At 38.4% G+C, this 22,025-nt stretch overlaps 1 protein-coding gene across 13 annotated transcripts in view; it reads right to left on the bottom strand.

Annotated features, from left to right (window-relative positions):
* Positions 1–22,025, bottom strand: part of kis (kismet) — a 256,293-nt gene that overhangs the window by 115,987 nt on the left and 118,281 nt on the right. For 12 of the 13 annotated variants that reach the window (XM_067766692.1, XM_067766689.1, XM_067766690.1 and 9 more), the window contains exons 6-9: positions 17,300–17,387; positions 15,230–15,383; positions 4,275–4,602; positions 3,984–4,073 (exon numbers count right to left, since the gene is read on the bottom strand). In XM_067766692.1, coding sequence (XP_067622793.1) covers positions 3,984–4,073; positions 4,275–4,602; positions 15,230–15,383; positions 17,300–17,387 — 660 coding nt within the window. The remainder of the gene's footprint in view (positions 1–3,983; positions 4,074–4,274; positions 4,603–15,229; positions 15,384–17,299; positions 17,388–22,025) is intronic. The other variant, XM_067766695.1, reaches the window with a different exon arrangement.

Below are 22,025 nucleotides of genomic sequence, written 5' to 3'. Positions count from 1 at the left end.
CAAGGATATAAGCCCAACGAGCATTCGCTGAGTGCTATCCAATATAAAGAGAAAATTAATCAGTATTGAGCTGGAAAGGTCAACGGGGTCAATTGGCATGATCTTAAAGTGATTTACGCTAGTCATAGGTGACCTTCTTCAATTACTGAAATCCAATAGATTTGACACACAAGAATGTATGGGGAAACAGTATCCAATCGCATACAACAAGCCCTGCAAGTCATAGAAAAAAAGGTGGAAAACAAACGGATTGTCTATCAATCCTAACAAAACTGAAATGGAATAGCAATTTCTCGAATACCACGTATCAAAACATTTGCTAGTACTAAGTATGTAGCGGATATATTGTAGGATAAAACATTTTAAATGTATATAAATCACAGCGAAATTGTAGTCTTTGCTGAACTGAGAAACACACAGATAAGTCAATTAATTGATGTAAAATTTTTAAGACATCGATAGAACATTTAAAAAATAATCGTTTGAATTTTTTAGTACATAAAGTGTAAAAGCGGTTAAAAGGTAGCAGCCAAAATAAAATTAGTGCAATTAACCTATATAAAAAAATAAAATAAATGTAAGGCGCCATAACCTCCGAAGAGATCTAAAGCCGAGCTTCTCTTCCAATTTGCGTCGTGCTCCTCTTGATTTTCCCTACAAATTGGCCGGACGGGACCTACATGTTTTATGCCGACTCCGAACGGCATCTGCAAGGCAGATGAGTTTTCACTGAGAGCTTTTCATGGCAGAAATACACCCGGAGCGCTTGCCAAACACTGCCGAGGGGCGACCCCGCTTAGAAAAATTTTCTTCTAATTGAAAAACCTTATTTCTAAAATTTTGATGTTGCTTTGCCCGGGAGTTGAACCCAGGGCATACGGTGTGATAGGCGGAGCACGCTACCATCACACGACGGTGGCCTATATACATACATATATATTAAGAGTGTTCTTGCTTCTTTTTTTTTTTTTTAAACTCATACGGAATCGAAAAAAAAACGCTCTAATCATATACATTAATACAAATCTGTTACCACTAAAATGAATCGCAATAAAAATGTCTTTGGTTGGGTTTAAATTTTTAGCTGAGGCTTTTTGTCCTGATCTAAAGAAATTTCAAAAGTCGACCACATCACCAATCTGAAAATAAATTTTCTTCTCAAATATTTATGTATCTACCCAGTTTGCTGCCGCTTATTGAAGTAGTAATTTTATTTATATTTAAACGAGTTTTTTTTGTTAGTGTTGAGTTTTCAAATGCGATAAGGAGTTCGTTCAAACGCAGTTTAATGTCGCTTCGCGACTAATTTCAAGAATTAGTAAACTAGTGCTCTCGGCAGACTTTGTCCTGCCAGAAAATTGGTTAACCTACTTTCAAAAAAAGCGCTTCACTTCCCCTCTTCCCTCTCTATACCTTTCTCGACTACTCTACCCACCAATTTTCTTCTTATTCTTGTCCATACCTTGTTCCATTAATCTCTCTCCCACTCCCACCAAAACTCTCACATTTACCCCTACTCTCACACTCGTATACACTCCAACTCTCATCCACGCTCTCACTTCCATTCTCACTCTAACTTGTACTACTTAGTAATTACTACTACTAATATACTACTGTATAGTACTGCATAGTTTTGAAGTAGTTTCTAAAATAGTTTCTTAAAGCTGGTTTGTTAGATACTAAATTGAACCAGTTTTTCCATGTTTGTGAAAATTTCTAACAGTTCGAGGTTAGCTGAGATAAATTCGAAATTTGCTTGAGGCATTCGTGGCCACTTTCGTTCGGACTATCGAATAACTTTTTGATAGATAAACTCAAATTAAAAAGTTTCCGACCACCAAGTATTTATTTATTAATCAGAGGCCAATTAAAAATTTAGTATAAATAGTTTAAATATTCCTTTGATGAAAAATAATAAAAGCTATACAAAATTAAATTTTTCGAATTTGCGGTATAAAGGTATAAAATGTTTAAAACTACATGCACTAAATGCGTTTGGGTAAAGGCGTCTATACGCTATTGCAGCTGACATAAGATTAAATATATAATAACGACGAGGAGTTTTGGAGCCATATTATGAGATATCTCACGTTTTATTGTAAACTAATGTAACGCAAAATTTCTTCGTTTTTCGAACTTTTCCTTCAGCACATTGATATGGGCTTTTAAAGTTCGAAAGTTAACCTTTCGTGCGTAATATAGTTTCATAACTCATTTGATTTATAAGCACCTTAAAACGAGGCCGTCGTGGTGTGGTGAAACCGTGGTCCGCCCACCGGGCAAAGCAACATCAAAAATTTAGAAACAACTTTTTTTTGTCAATTAGAACAAAAGTTTTTTAAGCGGTTTCGCCCCCGGCGATCATTTGGCAAACACTTCAAAAAGTTTTTTAGTGAAAACTCACCTGCCTTACAGACGCCGTTCAGAGTTGGTGAAATACATGTAGGGACCGTACGGTCTTTTTTTGAAAGAGGAGTCCTACGGACAATAACCCCAATACGCTAAAAGCTGCGGTGGTAGAAAGGTATCTCGAGAACCTGAAAGTAGGGGCAAATGACGAAGGCATAGGCGCAGTGGTGGAGATCTTGAAAGTGGACAATCAGCTCAATAATTGCTGCCAGTGTTAACAATAACAAGATGCTAAACGTAGGGGAGTTAAACAGTGACCTCGAGAACCTGGAAGTAGCGTCAAATAACGAGGGTTTAGCCGTAGAGGAGATCATTGGGCTTATAATCATTGCTTGTTCGATAGCTTGATGTGTCGTGTTATCGAAAGCCTCTCAGATATCAATAAAAACGAAGAGGGCTATATTTTTAGACTGAAGTATTTTCAATTTTTTCGTGAGGCTATAAATAAGCGTCTCCGTGGACTTCCCTTCTATAGGCAAATTGAGTCCTACCCATAGCGAGTTTGTTTAGGTTGCCTTTCCTAATATATTGATCCAAAAATTTCTCCATACCCTTTAGGGGAAACGAACTAAGGCTAATTGGTCGATACAATGAGGGCAGTTTAATCGTACCTAAACCTCTTTCCATCAAGGCAAGGTGGGTTAAGGCTAGGGCTATATAGTTTATTCAATGATGTAACAGACTGGGATAGACACTATTTGGTCCTGGTGATTAAATGGGCTGAAAGTAAATAAATCCTATTGCACTCCCTTGACAGTGGTGAGCTTATGGCTTTTTTTCTCTACCACTATTGGGCGGCAAGCCTCCCAATATATCTGAGTGTTGATAGTCTGCTATTAAGTTCGAAAAGTGAGTTTTAAGTACGAGCTTACATGTCTCTTTCGGCTGCTTAGTGTAACTCCCATCTGTCTTTTTCATAGTTGAAATTACATTTCTGTGCTCTCTAGAGAGGGCTTTTTGGAGTCGCGCCGCTGATGGAAACGTTTTAAAATGATTAATTTATGAATACATATTACGCAGTTTCAAATTTCTAACTTCGAAAGCCCATACTCATGTTTTGGAGTCTAATTTCCAAAAACTAGAAAACTCATCACACTTAAAATTTTTTATAAAATATTTAAATTATAAAAAAAGCATCTGTATCGCGAAGCGTAAGCAAATGCGATCCGAAACCTCTCAAATGACACTTACAATACGCAACAAATTCCTTTCGCAACGCAATACAAAATCAAGGTCAAGTACTAGAAAAGAAAACCTTAATACAGTCAATTTGAACATAGTAAGAACATATATACATCAATATTAAAAATATTTAGAAAATTATTGAAAAAACATTACAGAACTCGTAGTGGTGGAATTTATATACTATACTATAAAATAAATAGCAACATGAAAATTAAAGAAAACAAACAATAATAATTACGAAACAGTTGAAAAATGAAACTCATAAATGATATAAATACGTCTAAGAAAAGTTAAAAGTTATATACCAAGACCAAGCAAAGTTTTTTTTACAAGTGATACATATATGAATGAAAATAAGTAACAATATTATTTCGAAAATTGTATGTTACCTGACGGGCGTGTTATCTTTGATTTGTTGCACTAAATCACCAATAACCTCATGTTGAATATAATAGAGCATACGTACGCGCAAAAGTACTCTGAAAACATAATCAATATAATGTGTAATAAAATAATCAGAAAAATAAAGGTACATATGAAGGAAATCAAATATGAACAAAAAAAAATTATTAACGAAAATGTAAAGAAAGAAAACAGTGAGAGATAGAATGGAAAAAAACATTAGTGAAAAAATTCCATAATAATTTGGGCAAAATAGTTTTCGATTCCACACGACTCACTTATTCGCGTGTCTGCTTAAATGCTTCTTATAAGCACATTCCAAAAATGCATCAGCATCAAATTTTTCCTCTTTACTCCAATGATTTGGATCGTTTAGAGCATTTTGACTTGCGCTTGCATTCGGATTTGTAGTTGATAGCGGCGTGTATACAATATTTATTGGTGGGGTTTGAGCATTAGTCGGTGAGGCTGTAGCCGATGTGGTGGCACTTGTATTCCCACCATAATCCTTTTCAGCATCCATTGCTGATTTAGCATTCGGTGTAGATGTTGCAGAAGCGGTCGGTGTTACAGTTATTTCTTTTTGCCCCTTACCGCCATTTCGACCTGCAATGATTTACAATTGAATATTATTTAGTACTGAAATAGCGGATGATTAGAAAAGGATATAAAAAGTTAGTATGTATGATGAAAATGACTTATTTTCCTTTTATATTTTATTTACATACACATTTACAATAATTTAATTTGAAAAGTAGTAATATATCTAATATATGTGGAAAATAGATATACAGCGTTATAATGATGACGTTTATTTGGTATATGCAATTGGATTTAAATTTGTTCATGAAAATGTGTGTATGTATGTGTGTGTGTAGATACCCAGCAAACAATCGGAGTCAAAAAAGACTCAGAAAGGAGTCCTCATTAGGATCAATATGAACTCATTTATGAGTCCGGAACGAATTGCGAGGGTTCAAGTCAGAATAGAATTCATATATGACACCTATTGGCCTCATAAACATATAATTTCTACTTTTATCGGAGCCTGAACAGATTCTTTTTAAGACGATTTTCAGAGTACTGTATTCAAGCCTTATATAGTGCAGATAAATGACATATGTTTAACATTGGAACTACGAATAATTCCCGAACCTGTTTAAAAACACGATATTTGGGAAGAAGCACTTAGAATAAACAGAGTAAGAAATCAGTATGGATGCTTTTCCCATAATTAGGACATACCAATGCTAGAGCAGTCAGCGCAATAGCACTACTAGTTCGCTCTCTATCTCTTTTGCATACTTTCAACTGGCAAATTTAATATGGCGATGTCCTAGGCGGTGGAAATTGTTCGCGCTGCATTACCTTTTCTGTAATTCTGAGCTAGATACAAATTTCCACTTTGAAACTAGTTTATTTATTGGCACTTTTTTGATAGTTCCCAACTAGTTCAAAGTTCAATAGTATAGATTTATTAGTTTATTTGTACTACATATTTCTATAGTTCCGAGCTATGAGTAAAAATCAACAGTTTAGATCTAGTTCTTTTGTTGGTACTATTTTCTTGGTTCCGAACCAACAACATGTTCAGCATGTTGCTTCTAATGCGATTTTATTCCATTCAGGTTATATACGGATTCCCCGAAAATGCCCTCTGAATTGACACATATGTATATAAGTAGCATTTAATTGTCTTAATGTACTATGTTGAATCTATCGGGAATTAATTTTCTAGGTAGAAACCTTTTCCTGCCAATTTCTTACCAATGTGCCATAGAGTTTATGCAAGGAAAAAAGTATGGGGAAAAGAGTCATACTCAAAGTCGAAGCTCATTGAACTTTAAAGCAGTTTATATTTGTAGTAGCATTTTATAAAATATCTGGAACTAGAGAAAATCTAGTTACTATCGAACTAGTACTTGTTTGGTACTTTAAATGAACAGATTCTTTTTAAGACGATTTTCAGAGTACTGTATTCAAGCCTTATATAGTGCAGATAAATGACATATGTTTAACATTGGAACTACGAATAATTCCCGAACCTGTTTAAAAACACGATATTTGGGAAGAAGCACTTAGAATAAACAGAGTAAGAAATCAGTATGGATGCTTTTCCCATAATTAGGACATACCAATGCTAGAGCAGTCAGCGCAATAGCACTACTAGTTCGCTCTCTATCTCTTTTGCATACTTTCAACTGGAAAATTTAATATGGCGATGTCCTAGGCGGTGGAAATTGTTCGCGCTGCATTACCTTTTCTGTAATTCTGAGCTAGATACAAATTTCCACTTTGAAACTAGTTTATTTATTGGCACTTTTTTGATAGTTCCCAACTAGTTCAAAGTTCAATAGTATAGATTTATTAGTTTATTTGTACTACATATTTCTATAGTTCCGAGCTATGAGTAAAAATCAACAGTTTAGATCTAGTTCTTTTGTTGGTACTATTTTCTTGGTTCCGAACCAACAACATGTTCAGCATGTTGCTTCTAATGCGATTTTATTCCATTCAGGTTATATACGGATTCCCCGAAAATGCCCTCTGAATTGACACATATGTATATAAGTAGCATTTAATTGTCTTAATGTACTATGTTGAATCTATCGGGAATTAATTTTCTAGGTAGAAACCTTTTCCTGCCAATTTCTTACCAATGTGCCATAGAGTTTATGCAAGGAAAAAAGTATGGGGAAAAGAGTCATACTCAAAGTCGAAGCTCATTGAACTTTAAAGCAGTTTATATTTGTAGTAGCATTTTATAAAATATCTGGAACTAGAGAAAATCTAGTTACTATCGAACTAGTACTTGTTTGGTACTTTAAATGTAGTTGTGAACCATACTTTTATCACTAGTTATTGACTTCCTACAGTGTAATTGGATATATAGGGGATTGGCTTGCGTGCCAGGGAATAACGCGCAAGTCACAATCATTAGATGTCCAAAATACTTACATCTAAAGATGCAGAGACTTCCACCGGCAATAAAAGAATAGCGTTCACAGGAAAGGATATTTGTGAGTTCTGAGGCTCTTTTTTTTTTTTTTGCACATATTTCGGACATTGGCGACCGAAGTAATGTGGTGGTAGCGATCTCCGACTGCCACATCGAAGATCCTGGGCTCAAGCCCCGGACAAAGTAACATCGAAAATTAAAAAAAAAAACTTGATTCAATTAGAATAAAGTGTTTCTAAGCGGGATCGCCCTTCGGAAGTGATTTGGCAAACACTCCGAGTGTATTTCTGCCATGAAAAGCTTCTCCGTGAAAATTCATCTGCCTTCGCATAAAACATGTTGTTGTTGTTGTTGTAGCAATGCTCGCCCCACCCAATAGCCGCGACCGATCACAAATTGTCATCAATATCCTCTAACGGGAGTCCAAGGAAACTTGCCGTTTCAACAGGGGTGGACCATAAGGAAAGGGGTGTTAGAGGCGTTGGTTCCACATTACAATTGAAGAGATGGTTGGTGTCATGTGGGTGCGTTGCAAGCGGGGCATACATTTTGTATGTCGGGGTTGATTCTGGATAGGTAAGAGTTTAACCTGTTACAGTATCCAGAACGAAGTTGAGCAAGAGTGACACGCGTTTCCCTGGGGAGTATGCGTTCCTCTTCCGCAAGTTTTGGATAATTTTCGTTAAGCACTGGATTCACCGGGCAATTCCCGGCATAAAGGTCCAACGCCTGTTTATGGAGTTCACCAAGGACCTGCTTGTGTTTTTTCACTTCATACGGCTGGGTTCTCAGGTGCCGTATTTCCTCAAAATGCTTACGGAGATGACTCCTTAAGCCCCTAGGCGGTGCTGGTTCATCAATCAGATGTCTGTTGGGATGCCCAGGTTTCTGGGTATTCAACAGGAACTGTTTGGTCAGCATCTCATTTCTCTCCCTGATGGGGAGTATTCTCGCCTCATTATGCAAATGGTGTTCTGGGGACATAAGAAGACAGCCCGTGGCGATTCTGAGAGCAGTATTTTGGCAGGCCTGTAGTTTCTTCCAGTGGGTGATTTTTAGGCTTGGCGACCATATGGGTGACGCGTAGCACGTAATCGGCTGGCTAATTGCTTTGTATGTAGTCATGAGCGTTTCTTTATCTTTTCCCCAAGTACTGCCAGCGAGGGATTTGAGGATTTTGTTACGGCTCTGAATTCTCGGAACAATTGCGGCTGCGTGCTCACCAAAATTTAGACCCTGATCAAACGTTACACCCAAGATTTTGGGGTGTAGGACAGTCGGTAGCGTAGTGCCATCGACGTGGATGTTCAAAATGGTCGACATTTGGGGCGTCCATGTTGTAAATAAGGTCGCGGAAGATTTAGTCGGTGATAATGCCATGTTTCGCGAGGCGAAAAAACTGGAGAGATCAGGGAGGTAGCCGTTTATTTTATTGCATAGCGCATCGATCTTTGGGCCTGGGCCTGTGGCCATTATTGTGCAGTCATCGGCGTAGGAAACGATTGTGACTCCTTCCGGTGGTGAAGGTAGCTTAGATATGTAGAAATTAAACAAAAGTGGGGATAGGACACCACCCTGTGGCACCCCTTGTTTAATTCTCCTTGGTGTTGATGCTTCGTTTCTAAATTGCACCGATGCCTGCCGACCACCCAGATAATTTGCGGTCCACCTTTTAAGACATGGGGGAAGGGTAGACCCTTCCAGGTCCTGCAGTAACGAGCCATGGTTGACCGTATCGAAAGCTTTTGATAGGTCTAGCGCTATGAGTACTGTTCTATGGTGGGGGTATTGATTTAAACCGCAATTTATCTGGGTGCTAATGGCATTTAGCGCGGTGGTAGTGCTATGGAGTTTTCTGAAGCCATGCTGATGAGGGGCTAGCTGCAAATTTGCTTGGAAATAAGGGAGCAAAATGGCTTCATGCGTCTTTGCCACTGGCGATAGGAGAGATATCGGACGATACGACTCACCTATGTTAGCTGGTTTCCCAGGCTTTAGTAGCGAGACCACCTTGGCCATTTTCCATTTCTCAGGTATGACAAAGGTGGAAAGAGACAGATTGAAGACATGCGCTAAATATTTGAAACCCTCTTTCCCTAGGCTTTTAAGCATCGGCATGGCTATGCCGTCTGGGCCCACTGCTTTGGATGGTTTAGCACGACCAATGGCGTCCTCAACCTCTTTAGCGGTGATGGTGATTGGTGACGCGCTGAATTTGTGTTTATGTGCGTGTCTATTGGCTCTCCGTCTATCTTTGTCGACCGTAGGATGCATTATATATTGCCGGCAGAAAGCGCTCGCGCATTTTTTCGCGTCCGACAGCACTTTGTCGCCAATGGCGATGGAAACTTTGTCTTTGTGCTTAGTCGGATTCGATAGGGACTTTACGGTGGACCAAAGTTTACCCACACCGGTAGAGAGGTTACAACCTCTTAGGTGCTCCTCCCATTTCGCCCGCTTGTGTTCATCCAGAAGCAATCTGATGCGTTGGTTTATATCCCTTATTTGGGGGCCCCCTGGATCAAGCTGTCTTATAAGGTCACGTTCTCTCGCTAAGTTTGCCGCCTCCGCCGGGAAGTGGGGCCGGATTTCGGGAATTCTCCCGGCGGGAATGAAATGTGCCGAGGCGGATTTAATGACCTTACGGAAGGCGCGCTCCCCTTGGCGGGCATCAGTCGGAATAGGGAGGGCAGCAAAGCGGGTATCTGTAAAGGATTTATATTCTTCCCACTTTCCTTTTTTGAAGTTTATGAAAGTGCGTTTTTCAGTGACGATGAAGTCGGCGGTACGCTCAAGCGAAATAAGTATGGGCAGGTGGTCGGATGCCAGTTGACGCAGTTTACGAGTTCTGCGCTCACGATTGAGATATCTGGCGAGCTGTGACAGCTTCCTACCATACGTGGGGGGGCGTATCCGTTTATTGTGCAGAACGTCGTTTCTTCTATTTGATCCGCCAACATCTCACCCCTACTGTCCGCCCGCAAGTTTGAATGCCATAGATCATGATGGGCATTGAAATCACCTAAGATAATGCGATTGTTGCCAGTGAGTAAGGCCCTGATATTAGGGCGGTATCCACTGGGGCAACAGGTGGCAGGAGGGATGTAGATGTTGATGATTTCTAGGTTTGCATCGCCTGACCGGACAGATAGGCCTTGACGTTCTAAGACATTGTCCCTGTGGTCGATGCCAGGATCAAATATATAATATTGCACAGAGTGGTGTATGATAAACGCGAGACTGCCTCCATTTCCGCTCTCGCGGTCTTTCCTGTGGACGTTATACCCAGAGCAGGTCTGCAATGCAGATCTTGCTGTGAGTTTAGTCTCTTGAATCGCAGCAATGCGGATGTTGTGCCGCTTCATGAAATCGCTATCTCCGTAATCTTCCCAGTTAGTCCATTACAGTTTAACTGCAGGATTCTGAAGTGCATAAGGGGAGACGTCGCCACTCTGGGGGTAAGTGACGGGTGACTACGCCTGGGTTGTGGAAGGCCAGGACGCAATTGCTGTTGTGGCCCTGGGACTGGGCGTCCTTGGGCAAGCATTGGGGTACCCGGATGATTTGGGTTTGCGACCTGGCAACATGGCGCGATGAAACCCGTCGGGGGGTTGCCGTCGCGGAGACCAGAACATCTGGGAAAGTGGCACCACCCAAGGCAGGAGCTGCATTGGGCGGATGTCGCAAACCTATATATTCTGTGCTGACAGACGGTGCAAACGGAGGTAGGGACTAAGAGTCTGTTTCCCTGACCCTTGCTGCCGGAAAAGAGGGGGGGGAGAAGACGGGAGCAGGGGCTGATGCTCAGCATTGCTACCAACTCTACTACGAAGGTAGTAGTTATGAGTGGTATCAGCTGTTTGAGTTGTTGGCGCCGTGGGGCGCGAGCAGCAGCGGGTACTTGTTGTGGCTTGCTGAGCAGCGGGGCTGCTGGAAGATAGTGGGGGGGGGGGGGGGGGGGGGGGGGGGGGGAGCGCTAAGGCGTAGACTACGGGACGCCCTTGGGCGTGAACAGCAAGGATCCACAAAAGATTTATAAAAGTTACGTGGACGTTGGGTTTTGGGATCAAGCCCAGAACAACCTGTCCGATGCAACCATCCCTTGCACGAGACACACTGAACAGAGTATGACCGTCCTAAAAAGATTCTTTTCCGGTAGATGCAGCAAAACCATTTCTCAGGACCGGGGTCAGGAGACGGACCCGGATTGGATTCGATGCCTTCCCGGAGTAAGAGAATATGGAGCAGTCCTGCTGCAAGGAGCTGCTGGGAGGATGACAATTTGTGGGAGGGACGAAACAAATTAGATGGGGTCACACTGAAATGACAGTCCTTGGTCGGGAAAAATCCCGAGTCGCTCCGGTACATAGAACCGACTGCCTTGGGAAGCGCATGTATTTTTTATTTATTTCAGATCAACATCGGAATCCTAAGTTAGGAGCCTACAGAGATTGTTTGTGGTGTAAAAACATATTTGTGCTTATGAGTGTTAATTACAAATCTGGGTCTTTTTAAAAATAAACTTAATATATGAATGTGTAAAGTGGTTTTAAATGAATATCCAGATGTAAATATGTATCAATCTATTTATAAAACGACCAAATTTATTTTGATACATTTGTTTTTCGACCTTTTTCAACAACATTATCTCAAAACTCGTATATTTAAGTAGGCTTCATTCGATCCGTAAATTCTAAACACTCTGTAGATTTCTCTAATAAAATTACGGCTTGTATATGCTTTCTTCATTTAGAGACCTACTACTTATGTTACATAATCGAATTCGCTCATGATCTTTAAACTTTACCATCTCAACATATTAATCGCACTGTCTACTTAATTGAAGTACGTCTTCGTTTCTTGCATCCATTGTTGTCCCCATATGTTAATTGGTGACCATAATTGTCGTAATATCTTGGAAATATTCAATGTATCCATACATAATCTTAGATTTTCAGCCCAACATTGGACTTGAAGGATCAATATGTGCTAAATATGATCCTCATATGAGTTGGTTAGTTAAATAGTATTCCAAATTTTGATCTGTCCCTACCATAATCTGAACATATTTCGTTTGTCGGACCATCTTAAGTGAAGAGGTAACAGTTTTTAACCCAAACTCACTTAATTTGGAGAGAGTCGACTCCATTCCAAAATAGTGCATGTCTAACTTTTTATACAAAATTTTATAGGCAATGTAATATATTATTTTTCCGTAACATTTTGGAGACCGGAATAATTTTTTTATATTGAAAGCAAATTTCTTTAAGATTGTGGATTATCTTCCTAACATATTCCCATATGTGCTAGTCATAATGCCTGAATTGTTTAAAATGTATCATCGTAAACGTATTCAAGTATACAGTTTCCCACCAACAGATTGTTAAAATCATTGCTCACGATTTCATAAAAATTAAAATACGAGATTCGTAATTCAGGTTAATCTTTATCACTCCGGTAAGAACTGGTATTTTTCTTAAGTTCTTTAACCGACTGAAACCAGTGCCAATCTTTATCTGTCATCTCTGATATTACAGACATTGATTTCGCACTGTTAGAAACGAAACAAGTAAGGACTGTACTGTCTTCGTTAATGTCTTTAATAAATGGAGCTGATGAAATTTCAAAAAATCATAAAGCCGAAAATTAGTTGTATGGGATACATTTTATATTTACGACCGATTTTGACGATTTTTTCAAACAACAATGTATGGAAGCATCCTGTGAAATTTTTTGTAAGGGAGATATATGCTATAGTGGTCCGATCAATCGGGCACCCAAATAAACCCGTTTTTCGCATTTCGTCAAGTTTTCACACAAAACGAGCGGCATTACTAAATCAACTAAGCTCATCATCCTGATCATTTCGGTACACTTATTCTCTTCTCCTTTAAGGAATTAAAATTTTCGAAATTCGAACCAAACTTAAAATATCATTTCATTTTCATGAAAAGGTATACAATTTTTATCCTTTCAATGACATGAAAATAATGTTTGTAGATAAACAAAAACAAAGCCTCGACATATATGTATAAACAGGGGTCTCGGCTCCCAACCAACTATTCAGTTTCTATATACTTATATACACTTCTATACCTACAATTTTAGATATGTCTTACAAGAGGTGTATTTTCCCGTCACACATTGGGCGCTTTCAGCAAACACAACTGTTGATCAATCGTTGGGTGATAACTTTCTGAACACGCCGTTGAATATTCTTGATCCACTCAACGGTTTGGAGTTTACTTCAAATTTTCGAGCATACATTTCTCTTTTTACATTCACTCAACGTGTTTATTCGGCTATCTGGTAGTTTTTTGGCACTATAAAGTGATCATAGTGAAGTGAGAAAAATAATTTAGGAAGTACGTTTCCTTAAAATTTAAGAATTATTTCTTTTGGTATTTGGCTTAACTCCATCCTACTGCAGCTGCATGGTGGATGATGAGGTGGTATCATCGAGTCAGTTTATGCTTCATTGTCCAGCTTTTTCAGAACTAGGCGCAAGTATTTAGGTGTCGATTCACTTGGATCTTCGGAGGATTTTTTCCAAGATTGACATCAGTCTCAATCGAAACCATATCGTTGCTATGTGCTATCACAACGGATCTTCATGCTGTCCAAGTGAGCTTTTCCTACCAGGGCAGCTCTCATCTAACCTAACCTAACTCCCCGTTCATAAAACCAAATTTCTATCACTCAACTGACGAAAACATGTTTGCAACGTGTCTATAAAAGTTGTGTTTCCTGAAAGTGCTCATTGTAACTAAAAACATTTAAAACGTATAAAATATTTTAAATCTATATTTTATTTTTAATGAATTTGACTTTAGGAAATTACAGATATTTTTTATAGGAAATAAAGAAACAATACACGCACATCCTTTCATGTAAAAATCCAATTGAGTTTACTTTACTTCTAATAAATTGTAAAGGCATAAGTGAGGAGTAAGCAATTTTCATAGTTTGCAACAATAAGTAGTTTGAATACACGCACACACACATATATATATATATATATATATTTATATATTAAACAAATAATTATAAACGCTGTACAAAAAGAATTTGTAGCACAATATGAGTTAACATTAATTTCAGCCATATACCATATACAGTTTAGAAAAAATGGGCCATATGCATAAAATTAATTTTTAAGTGATTATTATCAGAAATAGACCACCAGTTTTTTTGCATATTGCCCAGTATGTGTTAGTTAATTTTTTCTTTTTTTTTCTTTCAAGCAGTTTCTTAAAAATGCAAAAACAAAGTTGTGCCTTTTTTCCTGCACGTTTCGGTACTATTTTGCACCTTCTTCAGGGGCCTTCTATATTTCACAAAACATAAGACAAATATAAATATAAAATACTCACTGAGGAAGGTGCAATATAGGACCAAACGCGAAGGAAGAAGAAAGAACTTTGTATATCGTCGTCTTATATTTATTACCCTCCGTCAGCAATTTTAACGAAGATGAGCTTTAGACATAAAACTTAGCTCAAATGGTGTTCTAATTTTGAAATTTGCACTATTTTATATTTTTACATATCAAGCCCCTCTTATAAGCATACGTGTTTATACCCATGAATAGGTATTATAGCTTTAATCGGACAACGTTGGGGTGTAATGGTTTAAAGGGGTCGATATGAGCATAAAATTTGGTATATCAATTTTATCAGTGTCGAAAAAAATGTTGATTCTACCAGCTTCGTCTGTGCGTCCGTCAGCCATTAACGTTTTTAACCAACATCATGCCATTCGTGTGAAAATCTAGTACTTTACCTACTAGTACAACCCAACGACAAAAATAAAATAATTTTGGATCGAAAAGCAAATGATTTATCTGATTTTTAAAATAAATTAAACTCAGTTGAGAACGAAAAACTGAGCTGAATACACAACGGGATTTTTTATCACCTATTATGGTACTTCATAGTAGCAATTTACAATATATCTTTTCAAATGTATTTTTTTTTTGCTCTCCTCAAAAGCAGGGTTTTTGCTGATACAGGGTATTTAATATAAGCAGAACATACATTTATTTATAGATATACATTTTTAAGTACATTTTATTGACAAACTATCTTTTTCATGCACGTTGGGGTATGTTTAACGCATTAGGAGCATTGCTCGTATTGATCTCTATTATTGAAGTTGAATATTGTTAAGTGTTCGTTTTTATTTTTATTTATCTCTCCGTTTCAGGGTGCGTGCGTGCATCAACTACTACGTACGTGTAAAATTTAGAGTGCGTGCTTGTATCTTTTACCATACCTTTTGCATTCCTACCTCGTGGCACCAAATTATGTAGGCCACTATGATCCCTGCTGATCTTTTGCACCTCACCATCTTCAGTTGGAGTTATTAGATCCCATATGAAATTTTTGATTTTCTCATCACCTTTATAAACTTGTAAGCAATAGAGTAACTGTAAAATAAATTTAAATATGGTTATGTTATATTTATTGAAATTACAAAAAAAGGCAGCTGATAAACTTGTGGCATGAAGTGTCTTTGTTTTTATTCATTATACATACTTTTTACAATTGTCCCTATGCGTCTAGACTTTTTTATTTCACTAGAACTTTGGGAAGTCTTGGGGAAAAATAATTGTACGGAATTTTGTTTTTATGCTTTTATTATTATTTTATTTGTTGTTAGGTTTTATAAGACTACTAGCTGCCACTGTGACTTTGTTCCGCCTTTGAGGCAATAAATAAGCAGTTCACGTTTTTATTATTATTAGGATAAGTAAAAAAACCTTATTTTCTTTCTTTTTTACTTCAGCTAAGCACCTTGTGGTACAGGAAGTTATTTGTTGTATTATCAGGCGCAAAAACAAACAACGCACCCGTGAACATGTCACATATAACTAACCATGGCAAAACATCGATTTTCCCGATTCAGATCTCAAACTTTCAAGGATTGGCCGTGAGATTTGTTAGTAGTCATTTTAACTCAAACGGGACATCGGTTGGGATCATCGGGAAAATTGTTCTAAGTTTCTCTTATGCACAACTTTAATGAATAAAAACCTTGCCATCAAATTTGCAAATGTAGTACTATATAGCCGAAAATTTTTACCAGTTTATGGAACTGAGATTCTCCCACGGTTATACTATCAAAAAAACAAGTAAGGAAGGGTAAGTTCGGGTGTAACCGAACATCACATACTCAGCTGCCAAATTACAACTTGAAAGGCTTTTAAATTACCTTCTTTTAAAAGTGGGCGGGGCCACGCCTATTGTCCAAAATTTTACTAATTTTCTATTCTGCGTCATAAGGTCAACCCACCTACCAAGTTTCATCGCTGTATCCGTCTTTGGTAATGAACTATCGCACTTTTTTGGTTTTTCGAAATTTTCGATATCGAAAAAGTCGGCGTGGTTATAGTCCGATTTCGTTCATTTTAAATAGCGATCTGAGAGGAGTGCCCAGGAACTTACATACCAAGTTTCATTATGACACCTCAAAATTTCCTCAAGTTATCATGTTTACGGACAGACGGACCGGCGGACGGACATGGCTAAATGAATTTCTTTTTTTGTCCAGATCATTTTGATATATAGAAGTCTATATCTATCTCGCATAGTTTATGCCGTTACGGGGTACCGTTATGCGAACAAAATTAATATACTCTGTGAGCTCTGCTCAGCTGAGTATAATGACAAAAAGTTACATGAAGAGAGTTACCGTATGTAAAAAGAAAGCGCAAAACCAAGAGAAATTCCCGATAATGAGCAACAAAAATATTTGTTTGAAGCTCTGTCTGAGTATACCTAAATTTAAAGTTTTTCTCGTCACATTTACGCAAAAATTGTGTTAGAAAAATTGTGTAGGCTGTCTTTTTTTGGTTTCGAATTCAAAACTCATTGCGAGCATTTTGTACAAGCAATATAAAAGATTTATTACATATATAGTTTATAATTATACTTATACTTTATATTCAAATTTTTATTTTTTTATTTTATTTTTTATTCAGATTTTTATTTTTCTTTAGTTCCATTTTTATTTTTATTTTTCAATTTTAATATTTTCATAACAACTAATTATTTTTCTTAATCTTTCTTAAATGTTTATAGTTCTTATTTTAAAAATTTAATTAAAAACTTTTCTTTAAAAATATTTTGGTTTTAAATTTTGTGCATTGTTTTCTGTATGACTGTCAATGCACATATTTTGTTGTTCTTTTTTTCCTTTTTGTTATTTTACCAAACTACATACCAACATCTTGAGACAATTCAATTAAATTTTTTTTTTATGTATCACACCAAACTTTTTTTCGGGATTTCATTTGACCTAATCTTATTTCATTCGTCCTCTTCTGTAGTGCAATATACTTACAATTATTCTAGCACAGTCTTCGACGTCCACTTCGCGCCAACCACGTTTAAATTGTCCCAATTCAAGAATTTCAGACCAACGCCCCCATCTGAAACGAAAAAATAGCACAAATCCACTTAAGTGACTTTATATTGGTTACAGGAGAAATTTATTTATTTTTGAGAAAGCAATCAGTGTGTGAGAAGATTTTTTACTCAGCGAAAACCTTAAGTTTTCTCAATATTAGCATGGTTGGTCATCATGTTTAAAATGAAAAAAAAATATATATAATATAAAACAAGTAAGGGCGGGACTGTCTTCGGCTGTGCCGAAGAGTTGATACCTTTCATGAATGGGGCTGAATAATAATCTTATCCCATTCGTAATATCCAAATAATCGGGGTATAAGATATGAATATATAATGAACAGATGTACATACTGTAACGAATTTACTGCAATTCCGCTTATTCCAAATTCTCTGCTAACGTTCGTTTCGCTAAACTGTTGAATAAATAACTCCACTCTTCAATAATGCAAAATGACCTTTATTAAAGAACTTCACAATAACATTTATACTTCGCTTACTTGCTTAACTCAAACTGATTCTCGCGCCTCTACTGTTGCTGTCTTTATACTGTGTGATTTCCTCTTTGCATCTTCTAGGCGCTTCCAGAATTCACTTAGTTACTGGTATATAATTATAACTACAGATGCACTTGTGTAGGTCTCATATGCGCGTGTATTTGTGAGCGACACTTCCACAATTATAATTGCACACTTTAGGGAGCATCTCAGATAAGATATCTGCATGTGTTTGTGCGTTGCTTCTCCGCTGCGTGTACGTACTATGTGTAGACATAATGACTGATTCGTTTATGTAGATACATAATTATTGATTTATGGATGTGCATACAAGTCACTCTTAGCATCGGCTTAGAGAGGACAGTACCCCTTGGTGTTGCTAATATTCGTAACACTGCCCTCCACCTAAGTCTGACCGTCCCGATCAGACAAATCTCTCGATCTAACCGCTGCTAGCCTCTCCAAATGAACCACCCTTCTATTTCGTGGTTTCCCAATTGTTTGTATGCGGTTGATGACATCACTGATCCTCTTCACAACTCTGTACGGGCCTTCCCAACTGCACCGATATTTGGATGGAACACCTTTCCGCCGGTGAGGGTTGTATAGCAGTACCAAATCTCCTTTCCGGAAACCTTCCGAATTATTTTACTTGTTGTACTTGTGTTTCATCTTACTACTCATTACCCTGGGCCGTTCCTTCACACTCTGTAGTTTGGCCAATGAATTACTTCGTAGAGCTTGCGCTTGACGAATTGGCTTCGCATAATCAGTATCGTTCCCACGTTTCACAACAGTAGTGCGCCCCGGCTTGAAACTACCCTCGCATTCTTTCTGGGAAATTCTTTCCTTCGTTTTGCTGGGTCCGTTCGGGTTTGTCAATGCCAGTGTTTCTCTCGCAGGTATCTTTGATTTTGTTTTGTTTTGTTTGGCCCATTCGTTCCATCAACTTTTACCTTTGACTTTCGTGGTCTTTGTCGACTCTTCTCCACCAGTACTCGATTACTGCTGAACCCCTTTTCCAAACTGGATTAAGGGGCACATCCTGGTTCTCATAACGCATCACCCTTCTCTGCATATCGATCTTGATGTCATGGTCAACCAAGAAGTCCACTCCCAATATGACTTCATCAATAATCTCTGCCACAATAAATTAGAGTAGAACCATGACCTTCCCAATTAAGACTTCACATATCACTTCTCCCTGGACTTTGTTATACTCGCCTGTGACCGTACGCAACCTTGCTCCAGATAATGGCTTTACTCTCCTGTTGACCAAATCAGATCGGATTAAGGAGTGAGATGCGCCCGTATCTACAGTCAGTACACGCTCCTTGCCAACCAACTTTCCTTTGACGGCAAGACTGCTCGATTTTCTTCCAATTTGCGACACAGATAGCACAGGACATTCAATAGCTGGAGATAGCTCTCGATCTCTACATCTTACTCGCTCTTGCTCATCCCCTCCAGCTTTGTTATTAAAACCACTCATGCTGTTGCAACCACTAGGATCAAGATCGCAATGACGTGCAATATGACCGGGCTTCCCGCATTTAAAGCATTCGATACCTCTCACTCCGCTTTTGCGATCCTTTCAGCGCTTCCAATATTGCTTCTACCCACTCTGGCCTTTCTACTTCCACACGGCATGCTTTGAAAATTGGCTTACACATAAGCGACGCTGGTTCCTGAATCAGAGCTTGTGAAGCCGTTTCTGCGAATGTTGGCTTTGGGTTGCGTATGTAGCTCGCTTTGTTTCGACGTCCCGTATGCCATTTATAAAGCTCTGAATCTTTACCCTTTCAGTGTATTCCACGGGTGCGTCCGCATTCGCTAAATGTGCCAGCCTTTCAACATCCGACGCAAACTCTTGCAATGTTAACTCCATTTGGTATATCTATCTCCTATGCTCAGTTCCGAGTCGTCTCTCTAGAGCACCCATCAATGCTTCATAACAGTTCCGTTCGCCCTCTTGAATTGTTTGTAAAATCTCAGCTGCAGGCCCTTTCAATGCCATGAACAGTGCAGCCTTTACCTTCAGCATTCCAGTTGTTCACTGCTGATGTCTTCTCAAATTGAAGCTTAAAGACCTGGAAAGGAACAGATCCTTCAAAGGATGGGGTTTTTACCTTCGGATTGCTTCCTGAAACAGCCGGGCGATTTAGTTGTAATTGCTCCATACGACCTTTTAAATCATCGACTTCTGTCTGAAATTGTGCGATTTTTGCATCCTGCGATTCAAGTTTTGATGATACCCTTGCTTCCTGTGCCTCCAGCTGCGATATGCGAGTTTCTTGTGCTTTCAACTGCTCAGCCATATATGTCTTCAGTTCTTCTGTGTTTCAATCTTGGTTGTTATCTGTGTCGACATTTCTGAAATACGCGTTTCTTGTGCTTCAATCTTGGACGTTATGCGTGTCTCTTGCGATTCCAGTTGAGATGACATTTGTGACGACATTTCTGAAACGCGTTCCTCCTGTGCTTGCATCTTGGATGTTAAACGTGTCTCCTGCGATTCCAGCTGAGATGGCACTGTCGATGTTTGAGCAGTTATTGCAGCCAATATCATGTTCAAGTCTGTGCTCGTAACTGTCCGCGATGTTTCGTTTTTCTCTTAAATTTTTGTTGTTGTCTCGTCATCAAGATGAAAGACATACTCTTCCACATTAATTCCTTCTGCTTCCATTGCCTCTCGTAGTCGTGCCTGAAGTTCGAGTTTAATGCCGGTTGTATTCAATCCACGGCTCTCCAACTCCTTCTTCAGTTGCTGGATCTTCAATTCACTGAACTTTACCATATCCTTGTTGTCCTCTGGAATTTATTCAACAATTCCTCTTCTGGCACCAATTGTAACGAATTTACTGCAATTCCGCTTATTCCAAATTCTCTGCTAACGTTCGTATCGCTAAACTGTTGAATAAATAACTCCACTCTTCAATAATGCAAAATGGCCTTTATTAAAGTACTTCACAATAACACTTATACTTCGCTTACTGATAGCTTGCTTAACTCAAACTGATTCTCGCGCCTCTACTGTTGCTGCTTTTATACTGTGCGATTTCCTCGTTGCATCTTCTAGGTGCTTCCAGAATTTACTTAGTTACTGGTATATAATTATAACTACAGATGCACGTGTGTAGCTCTCAGATGCGCGTGTATTTGTGAGCGACACTTCCACAATTATAATTGCATACTTTAGGCAGCATCTGAGATAAGATATCTGCATGTGTTTGTGCGTTACTTCTCCGCTGCGTGTACGTACATATGTGTAGACATAATGATTGATTCGTTTATGTAGATACATAATGATTGATTTATGGATGTGCATACAAGTCAATCTTAGCATCGGCTTAGAGATGACAGTACCCCTTAGAGTTGCTAATATTCGTAACAATACATACCTAAACGATTTAAGAAAAATATAAAATAAAACAAGTAAGGAAGGCTAAGTTCGGGTGTAACCGAACATTACATACTGAGCTGAGAGCTTTGGAGACAAAATAAGGGAAAATAACCATGTAGGAAAATGAACCTAGGGTAACCCCGGAATGTGTTTGTACGATATGGGTGTCGAATGAAAGGTGTTAATGAGTATTTTAAAAGGGAGTAGCCCTTAGTTGTATATGTGAAGGCGTTTTCGAGATATCGACCAAAATGTGGACCAGGTTGACCCAGAATATCATCTGTCGAACAGTATTCCTGCCATGATTCCAAGGGCTGTTGATTTCGCCCTGCAGAATTTTTTCATTTTCTTCTACTTAATATGGAAGGTGTCACACCCATTTTACAAAGTTTTTTCTAAAGTTATGTACATTTTGCGTCAAAAAACTAATCCAATCACCATTTTTCATCCCTTTTTCGTATTTGGTATAGAATTATGGCATTTTTTCACTTTTTGAAATTTTCGATATCGAAAAAGTGGACGTGGTCATATTGGGATTTCGCCCATGAATTAAGTTTAGTAAAGATATATCGATTTTTGCTCAAGGTATCGTGTTAACGGCCGAGCGGAAGGACAGACGGTGGACTGTGTATAAAAACTGGGCGTGGCTTCAACCGATTTAGCCCATTTTCACAGAAAACAGTTATCGTCACAGAAGCTATGCCCTTACCAAGGATTGGTAAATTTTTGTTCCGAGTTATGGCATTAAAAGTATTCTAAAC

This window comes from Eurosta solidaginis, chromosome 2 (genome assembly GCF_040869045.1).
Source record: "Eurosta solidaginis isolate ZX-2024a chromosome 2, ASM4086904v1, whole genome shotgun sequence".
Lineage (NCBI taxonomy): Eukaryota > Metazoa > Arthropoda > Insecta > Diptera > Tephritidae > Eurosta > Eurosta solidaginis.
Note: the sequence above shows the minus strand (reverse complement) of the source record. Positions and strands in the feature narration are given on the sequence as shown.